General features: G+C 38.9%; 1 protein-coding gene across 1 annotated transcript; it reads right to left on the reverse strand.

The window, feature by feature from the left end:
* Positions 1 to 1,139: 1,139 nt before the first annotated feature.
* LOC122989773 (LIM domain transcription factor LMO4-B-like) lies at positions 1,140 to 5,294 on the reverse strand. The gene is made up of 5 exons (XM_044362781.1): positions 4,952 to 5,294; positions 3,974 to 4,212; positions 3,773 to 3,869; positions 3,239 to 3,397; positions 1,140 to 1,972 (listed from the first exon to the last, which is right to left on the reverse strand). The coding sequence occupies exons 2-5, from the start codon at positions 4,186 to 4,188 to the stop codon at positions 1,964 to 1,966; spliced, it is 480 nt and encodes a 159-aa protein (XP_044218716.1). The 5' UTR covers positions 4,189 to 4,212; positions 4,952 to 5,294; the 3' UTR covers positions 1,140 to 1,963.
* Positions 5,295 to 10,588: the final 5,294 nt, after the last annotated feature.

Genomic DNA, 10,588 nt, shown 5'->3' on the forward strand with positions numbered 1-10,588 from the left:
CATCATCTTGTGTCTTCACACAGTGTGAGGTGGAGGAGCTCAGGCAATTACACTCATCTGCATGTGTTAATATGATTAATTAGCGGGAATAAACACTTTCCTATGACACAGGCTACATGGTGAGCCACACACCTGCAGAAGCTCTGATAAAAGACAACGCCTCATGGCAAAGAGCCTTTTCATGAGACCTGCTAATTGGCATCTGAAAACGTTCTGGCTAATTAGGAAAAGGCAGATGAGGCTTGATTAGTTTGAATGCAAAGTGTAACTTGTGGTGCGGTGGGACTCAGGAATGTGCCGAGGTTTTATTTCTTCACCATCACGATACAAAGATAATTGTAATTGTGATCATTTGCATACGTTAATGAATTTGCGTGACGCTTCTTGATCAGACGTGGAATAAATAATTGATGCAGTATCAGCAACTACCATGACAAGTGGGACGTTTTGAAATAGCTAAGCGCATTAAGGTGCAAGTTTGATGGCTGCCATGCTCCCAGGCAAGGTGTGAAAGTAGAGCAGATGCTATCTTCTGCTTCCTGCACGCTGCGTACTCCACCGCTATCACATTGAAACCTCCAATGGAATGCTGAGACTTAAAGTTTTTACATAGCATTAAAAAGGCACACCGAGTTAAAGAGAATTAGATGCAGCTCGGGAAAATTATTTTCAGAAGCCATGCAGAGAGTGGCAGAGAACAAAGAGCTGTGATGGGAAACAAACTAGGCTGTGTGGGAGCTTTAATTGGAACATGGTAAACAGTAAATACATCAGATTGTTTCAAATGCCCTGGATGTAGAGGGGGCCACTCCCCTTTAATTAGCCTGCTTTCAGATTAGGCTTTATTAGAGGCAGGCTGCAGGCAGGCAGCCACTGAGCCAGTCAGCCACGGGATGTGCCTCAAGTTCAGCCTCCCAGGAGCTCCAGCAGAACAGATACAGGGCTCATGTTTAATTGCTTCTGTAAATGGTCAGAGCTCAAGCCCCCTAATTCCATTCCTCAGGGTAATCAGGCATGTTTTCACCATACAGGGCTAAAGAGAGTGAGAGAGACAGCCACATCCACCATGCTAGGTACCATGCAACACAATGCCACTCTAATGCCGCTAAGGGGCTTCAAAATGACCTCAGTTCGCTTCGTGACATGTTACAGGAAAATCATTTTAATAGGATTTTTTGTTTTTAAGTCCACACATTGAACAGGCATCTGATAAAGAAATAAAACTCTACAGAAGAAAAACAACAAGACCTTCACTGGATAATTTCAGTTCTTCTTTGTGCAGAAATAACAGCCATCAGCAACATTAGATTTTTGTTTTCCTTGAGTGCTTAAAAAAAGTTTCCGGTGCGGGTTTGAATCTCACTTCTGACAAGCAGTGTTTCAACTCGTTTTAACTCGGTTTTCCTATGACTGAACATTTTCAGATGCCCTGGATTCTTGCCTGAAACCCATCAATTTTATATTCAATCCCCAGTGTGTAAAATCTCAGATTAACATATACAAGAGAGAGATCAAGAGTTCTTTAAAAACACTGACACTCAGGGGAAATAATGCCACATGTCATAAGCAAAGCTTTGACAGTCATTTTACTGCAGTCCATCAAACGTTCATTTAAGCATCTTTTGTTCCGTCTTCCGGTTGACGGTGTAGGCTTTCATCCTCATTGTTGTCCTCCAGCTTTCTCTCAGTCCTGAAGGAGCCTTTGTCCACACACATTCTGTAAGTCTTTGCATGATGCACGGACCACTTTAACATCGAACACTACATAAATGCAACTCTGTATGTAGGTGTATAGAGTCTGTGATATGGTGACAGGACAGGGGATCTCTGTGAGAAACAGCGTCCTCTCCGAGGAAGAGAGGCAGGGCGGTGATGAGAATCCACAACAACGGCGACAGTAGCAGGAGAGAAGAAGTGAAGATTCGGGAGGAAGGGCGAGGGCAACACGCAGCGTTCCTGCCCCTCAGCATACCTGCAGAGAAGGCACAAGACAGGGTTCATGTTTTTATATATCCGGTCATGTGAATGCAAAGCCCCACAGCTTATTCACCAGTTCATTTTAACCTATGATATAAACAAATAAAATCTATGGTATTACACCCATATATGGGCTGATTCATCTAAAATCAAAATACAATATGACACAAATGAATAACGCAGTGGTTGTAAAGAGCATCGTCACATCAGCAGCCTATGAATGTACATTTTAAAGATTTGTTGCATTTACATTTTTTTATTATTTTTCATTTTTATACACACTGCATGTGATTTATTTTTCAGTGGTGGGAGAAGTATTCAGTTTTAATAAAAGTAGCAACACCACACTATAGAAAAGCTGTGTTACAAGCAAAAATCCTGCATTGATAATGTTACTATTATCTGCAAAATGCACTTAAAGAATCAAATGTTTGCAGTAGAATAGTTGTGTCAGTGTTATGTTGTTATATATTCTAATGATTCATTACTATTACTGATGCATGAACATCTAAGCAGCATTTTAATGTTGGAGCTAATGTTAAACTTAAATCCTGTGGAGTAGTTTGATCTAAAACTATGTATCATATATATATATGTGCATGGAAAAAATGATTCGTATAATAATAATAATAATTTGTGACTAGGCTTTCAGATAAATGTGGTGGAGTGAAAAGTACAATATTAAAGTACAGTACTTGTAATATAGCATTTATAAGCTGTATATAACCAGTTAATAAATGGTTTATAACACACTATAATGTAGTTGTAAGCGACAGATGATGAATGACAATATAGTAAAACACAGTTGTAATAATATAAAATGTCTTGATTGGAGAAGTTAATACATGTACATTAATAAACACTTAAAAATGTCCTTAAATCTGTTTACAACTACCGTACATTATAGTGTGTTATAAACCTTTTATGAAATGTTAATATTCTGCTTATAAATGCTAAATATGGCGACCTACTGCCGTTTTTTTATATGGCTTTAATTTTCTGTCTTGAGTGTTTCAACTGACATTTTGCAGACTGTCAGCTGACACATTATGAAAATAGTAGCTCTGATTATTCTGTATTCATGTTTTTACCCTCTTTGCTTATTAACAGTATGTCCTGCTATGGCAGCTGCTGGGAGTCAACGTTTTATTAGTCCCATTAAAGGACAATGCTGTTGATGTAAGGAGAATTTACACTCTGCTTTAAATACAGTTAGTTCTACAGTATAGTGTCAGTGTCAGTAACTCTTTTATTTATTTACCTTCTGGTCTGTCAACACGTTGTTGCTCTGAAGTGGGGGCAGGTGGCTGTTGAGCAAGGCAGCGCCGGGTCTGTCGTGCTCACAGAAGATTGTACCGTTGATGTAATGGAAGCGATCGCCGGGCATCAGTCTGTTTCTACAGGTGGCACAGCTGAAACACTGCAGGGAGCAGCGACACAATGGCTCAGACACGGAAGTGGAACAAATCACTAAAGCACATTAATATACAATGGACATTGTATCAGCTTCAATGAACCTCTGTAACAATTGATAGAAACTGATCCCTGATCTAAAGGTTGAATAATAATTTAAATATGAAACATTACAGTTGAATCTGTACCATTAAAGCTCGTAAAAGACGTCTCAAGCAAAGTTTGAAAGTGTGTTTGAGGATGGAAAAAAAAATTCCTTTCTCTCCTGATACTGTGGGGACACATCTTCCCGTCTCGCTGTCTCTCTCCACCAAATCCCAGATGTTTCTGTCAAACAAGCAGTGGGAGATAGAGCGCGCTGATGTGAGAGCTGGGGATTTACCTTGAGGTGATAAACATTTCCCTGTGCCCTCATCACCATTTCGTTGGCTGGGATCGACTGGCCGCAGGCGCTGCACGCCCCGCTGTGCCCGAACAGTCTGCAAACACAAAAACACAGATTGCTCAGTCTGTACAGCTTCCAAAAATCTAAAAGCAGCCGCTTCCTCTTCTGCTGCTCCTTCCTCTCCGCGCAGGACCTCACCTGATGTAGTCGCTCCGACACAAAATCATGCCCCCTTTGCTGTAGCAGGTGGTGCCAATGTCCCCCAGCTGGGCTTGGCAGCAAGAGCACTTGAGGCAGCGAGTGTGCCAGTAGCGCTCCATGGAGAAGAGCAGGAAGCGGTCGGCGATCTTCCCCCCACATCCTGCACACGACCTGGGGGCCGGCGGTACGCCTGACGCTTGGCTGTTCACCATACTGATGTGGGCCCTCAGCGGCTCCTGGGCACACAAGAGAGAGGTACGGAAGATGAGACAGGTGTAACAGCTAAACCCATTTATTTGACTTTTACTTATCTCCTTATTAGGACAACATGTTAATTCCTTTTAGGTCATTTGCAAAAAAAGGGGTCATTAAAGAGGATCTGTTTCCACTTGTGGATGATCACCTCACAGTAATTACATGAGGTTTTAACACTACATACACCACATCAGCCATTCCCACTCACTCTGACACAAATCTACACAAGACTTCACATAACAAGCTCACTATGACCTCAACACTAAAATACACACCAGTCTAAGCAAAATATGATTCTCTTATTTCACTGATACTACTCTGTATATCCATGTATGCAGCACGTGAAATGTAAAATATATTAGAATGTTCTTTATCCTTCAGCTTCAATAAATCAAAAGTAATGCTATTACTGGTATGACCAGCAGACTGGGAGGAATGGGCAGGCAGGCATTAACAGTATGTCAGCGGTGGACTTTGACGTGAAGAAGGGAAAGTCACCAAATGGGACTTTTGGAAGAGTGCCCGTTTGAAGACTAAACGTATTAATGGAAGCATTATAAAAGTATTTCCTTTAACGTTTATTGTATTTAACTTTACATAATATGGAAAATATGTTTTATCTTGACAGAAACGTTGTTTACAATCATAAGATGCGAGCTTACAGGAAAGCAAAGCTTTATTCAGGACGGGAAAAGAGGAAAAGAAGAAGAGACATGTTACCTTGTCGAGCCGAAGCTTTTCCTCCTGCGTTCAAGTTTGAGACGGTGAGAAAAAAAAAATTATCACAATAAGCTCGACACAGCGCACTTAGACTAGACACGTTGTGGTCTCCATAGCTTTCCAGAAAAAAGGCAAAGCAACACAACATGAAGCCCGGGACGGCACGGTGACGGTAATAGTTGAGCAAACTCTCCCCGACATCCAGCTCCGCTGATGAATGGTTACATGTAGCCGTGAGGAGGAGACATGACGCAGCTCCTCTTCCTCTCCTCTCTGTTACAGCTGTCTGTCTATCAACATGCCTGCCTTCATCTGTATCAGCGACACTATTCATCAAATTGCGCAAGGAGCTATTTAAATTACCTAGAGGGGACGCAGCCGACATGACGCGCGCAGCAGCCAATAGGAGAGCAGTGGGCGTGGCCGCAGTCACAATGATTTATGAGTTTATAGTGGCTTATTAATATGCATATTCTCCCCGCAGGCCTTCACACAGTATGTGCGGGATTTACATGGAAACAGCTATAACAATAGTTATAGTTTACCTCTATGAAGGCCTCTTTGAACACATTAGATTTACATAAAGGATGCATCAGGAATAAGTTATGAAAAAGTACATTTTCATAAATGTGCAGTATTATTCAAAGCAAATCAAATTATTTAAATCATTTCCTCATAGACATATAAATAGATAAATATTTTTACAAAGAACATAAAGCTAAATTTGTATTTCTTAACCACAAATGTAAAGTATATCACGTGATTAGTGATATTTTTAGAAACATGTTATTAAAGGTAGTGAAATGTATCCATTCACAAGTCCAGCACATCGTAAAAATGATTTTATGCCTTACTGTCAGATTAAAACAGTCTTAGACTTTAGTGTTATCCAGTAGAGCTTATGGAAAGTATTATATTTTGTTATTATTTCTTTTCCTTTTTTTTAATGCTGCCTTTCAAATGCCAGACATTATACAGTATAGCCAAACAGTCTACTCATAGCCACATAATCATAATTACATACATTCTTAATAAATGCAATGTACGAATTATGATGTGGAAACATTTGATATTTTTTCTATTCCCCTGCACCCAACCAACATGGAGGTCAGAGGTCAGTCCTAACAACTCCAGCACTGGGGAGATCAGTCAGTACACCAGTCTGCCTCCCTGCTGTACTTCCAGTAGAGTTCCAGTAGAGGACAGCATCCTATCATGTTGCGAGGAGAAGACATTGGCAGGTTTGTAATGCACATCCTGATATATGGAGGTTAAATATGTTGGAACGACTAAAAAACAGAGCAGGAACAGCATGCACTGACTGATGATTATTTCCCCCTCAAAAAAGTACTTATTTTTTTATTTTCCCAGTATAAATATATATACTATAGACTCTTCAACACACACGTATTTAAATGAACTCTGGTGAAAGTTGAATGTTTCAGCAATCATTTTATTTTATGTTTTGTTTAGTCTTTTGTTGTGTTCTAAAACTTGTTTAGAAAAGTACTACATGTCCATGATATTAACTGTAACATGACGTTGAAACTTCTTGAGAATAATAATAATGATCAGTAAAATGTGTGAGAATGTAGTGTGTGTCTTTCTGAGGCCACTAAAGGACAATGGTCATTTCTGTTGGTTCATGTATGAATTCCTCAGTTTGATCTGATAAATTTATTGTGAAAGTTGTCACCAGGAATGACTTGACAAATGTATAATTTTAATATTCAAATTAATATTAATATTAATATTAATTACAGTGTTCAAAGTGGTGTTACATTTCTCATTCTGACCACTAGAGGGTGATGAATGAACTAACACTTCTGATTAAAAATTCAAATAAAACAAAGAGCCATGTTTCTTAGACTCTATCCATCACCAAGTATCACTCAGTAAATGCAGTGAGGTGCATCTCATGCCACTGACATGCCTAACAAAGGCTAAAATATAAAAAGCTTTAAACATTGTTTATTCCTATCCTAAAGCCCATAAGTGTGTGATTTAATGTCATTACAGCATGTTTCAATCTTGTCTAATGGCATGAATTTGTAGAAAACAGCCCTTGTGAAAATTGGTGTAGTCTACGGTTTGTTTCCAGCTCATTCACGGGGGCAGCGTCTCCACAGACATGCCCGGGGACACACAGACGCTGCCCCTCTGTGTTTTTTGATGATACCTCCAGGAGTCTCCCAAATTTCAGGTCTTGCACATGAGGCTTACAGGGGGATTACATGATAGATCAAATGGTATTTGCAGAGCAGTAGTACTAAAAGTACCTTTCAAAGCAATGGTTAGAAATTGCTATACAAAAAAGAGATATACATTTTAAAAAAAAATATATAAAGCCATTATTTTGGAAATATGACCATGAAAACAAATCTTGACAAATGTCTCTGAGCACATTCACCATTAGTCTTTACATGACTGTCATAGCAGTTTTCAGAGTTCCACGTGGTAGTTTCACAATGGGACAGCAGCTGTTTTAAATACAGAGAGACCTGTGCCTGACAGGGATCAGAGGAGAACCAGTATGATGTCTTGTTTTTTGTAAAGCTTCTCACTGCAATATTCTACACTGGCTGAAGCTGAACTAGCACGGATTGGCTGATGCAAATGAGCAAGGTGTTACATTATTATCATTACAGCCATCATATACTGCAATAAAGTCATGATTACGTTAGCCAAATCCAAAGGAAGGCAATGTTTTCTGCATCCATCCATGTCTTGAATGAAATGAAACAAGACCGAAGCAGTTATTTACATGGTGTTCATCAGTCAACAAATGGTGGATTTGACATTTGAAGTGTGTGGACTTTTAAATAACAACTCTACTGTTGACGTGAGGATGACTGCAGACACATGTGAGCTATATCCGGAACACATTGTGTTGTTCTCGCTTCCTATCACCTTCCGGCTGTGGACTGCAGGGTCCTCTGGCCAAAAAGTTGAACCTGGCTCAACTTTTGCCTCAATGCAATGCAACTTCATCCAGAACAGTGTGCCGGCTAATCAAATATGTGCAAGTGCAAATTCCTATTACATTACTGTAAAGTGAATTGTATTATTCTACTATTTACCTGATAATCGTCAGATGAAATGGTTGTTGCCATGATAACTCCAAAATGCTGTGCATTATTTTAGTATCTGACTGGCCTTCAAACCCAGTTTCTCATATTGGACTTTCCGGATCTAATATCTTTTAGCAACACTGCAGTAACATGCTCACACCAATGCAGGCCTAACTGTATTTTCTCTATTTTCTAAATAGTGCCATTTTCAGTCCGAACACCCTCTAACACATGGGAGGTTCAAGAGCTCTTGCTGGCTTCCCACCTACAAACACAACGTGTTTACTAGAACATGACCAAGCTGGAGCTACCGCTACCTAGAATTGCACCCCAGGTCCTTTAGACATTGATATTTAGTCATGCTAGCAGCATCACATCCACATTCATGTTCCCCAGACGATGAATCCTAATGACTTTGGTGATCTTATGACTTTCTCTCTAGCGCCAAAAGCAAACTTTTCACTTATTCAGTGAAATATCTCAACATCTACTTGGTTTGGTTCAGACATTTATGGTTCCCAGATGATTAATCTGACTTTGACAATGACTTTGGTGATCTTTTTCTCGATGTTCACCATGAGGTTGACATCTACTTGAAAACTATTGGATGGATTCTCATATAATTTGGTACAGGCATTCATTTGAGAAACCTGGATATGCTAGCAGGAGAACTCCAATAGAAACCAGGATACTGTGGTATGTAAACACCTGATCCAGGTTTCTTAAACATTTTGTGTTGGTAGAGAAATGAGATGTTGAGGAATCAAGACACGACTGGCCATAGATGATCAGAAACCTGGATACTGTCAGAATCATATGAATAACAAGGTTTCTCATGTTCCATGTAAACGTCATATCCAAACTAAGATCAAAAAAGATCTCAAAACTGGGATACTAATGTGCATGTTAACATGGCAAACAATATTTTTTGACTAGTTTTATTAATTTTTTAGCATTATTTATTATTACCTTTATTATTATTATGATTATTATGATTATTATTATTATTTTTGGGGAGAGGTGGCTGAAGACACTTTTTGCGCTGTCTGAGTGTCTTTGCTCTTAAGGGATTGAATGGGAGGTTGCTTTTGTGGACTCATGTGGCGCATGAATGAGATGTGTTCTTTTGTTTGTTTTTTGTTTGTCTTCTTATGAACTGGACATAAGTCAATTTTTATTTCAATTTATGATTTTTTGATTATAATGACTCATATGTGTAGCTCCCTCTGCCGGGATGAACTTGTTGTGTCGGTTGTGGATGTCTATAATCAAGTCCACCTGTTGTGGATTGTGTTGATCGCCGGTATACACGCTGAGGAAGGGCGCCTGGCCCGAAACGTCCGTGTGACAATTCAAATTAAAATCAGTTGACCAGGTGTGCTGTCCTAATTCCCTTCTTTAAACAATAGTAAGAGACGTCATCAAAATGACAAATTATGTGGAGCAAGGGGACGAGAGGATTGGACCAAGAATTAATTCCAGGGGCCAACACTGTAGCAGCTGCAGTAGTGAGTCATTGCATGGAAAACTGTTAGGTTTCATGGAAAACTTAGCAGTTTAAAGGAAAAACAAGGTGGTATAAAACTATCAATATTGTTTTCAGTGGCTTAAGAGACTAACTCAAGTGTACTTATAATAATGTAGTAAAATAAAATTAAATAATTGAATTACAATTTTTATATTTAAACTGTTTTCTGCTTAACTATAGTCATTTTCTCATGTCTGTTCTGACCATTTCTCACATTCAAGTGAGGTAACACTCAGTAAATATTGCATAAATCTCAGACTTTTTTGTTTTTAGGAGCGCAATGCTTCCCTCTTCACAGTTCTTCAAATGTGTTAATCAAATTTTAAAAAGAACATATTTTGGTTGTATTTCTGCACCAAAATACTGTGCTGTTCCTTTAGGTGAAATCACTAAGAGGAAATGACATCATTTAAGAGTTTGAAGAAGACAAATTTAAATGTTGGTGACTTTTGATTTTCCTTCAGAACATTTTTTGGTACATTTTTCTTTCAAAACCCTCTTTGTCAAGCATAACATATCCACCTCATCACTCACAAAACATGAGGAAAACAGAGAATTTTAGCCATATTACTTTGAATCTTTCCACCCCGTCACAGGCTTTAGCATAAAATTAAATAGATTTTTAAAAAATAGTGTCTGACCATGCAAGATATGTTTTATTGCAGGTCTACCATATTCATACACATATACATGTATATACAAAATTCTACATTTGGTTATGTTCAAAAATCTTAAAATTGCAAGGTCTAAACTGAACAGTTTCCATGGAATGACCCAGTAGTGGTGATAGTAGCAGTAGAGGTAGAATGGTTGTAGGTTTAATAGCGGGAGTCCTTTGAATCAGTGTTGACGTCACACTGTTTACTCGACTGTGAACTCTCCGTCTAAACAGGATCCTTTGTGGAAATGTTGACTTTAGTGCTATAAAATATGTTAGCTGTGATACTCTTTAAAGATGATGCGTCATGTTCCACACATTCGTTTTCAGCACAACATGCCAATAACAACGCAGATGGAGACATGTTATTATCCCACATT

This window comes from Thunnus albacares, chromosome 2 (genome assembly GCF_914725855.1).
Source record: "Thunnus albacares chromosome 2, fThuAlb1.1, whole genome shotgun sequence".
Lineage (NCBI taxonomy): Eukaryota > Metazoa > Chordata > Actinopteri > Scombriformes > Scombridae > Thunnus > Thunnus albacares.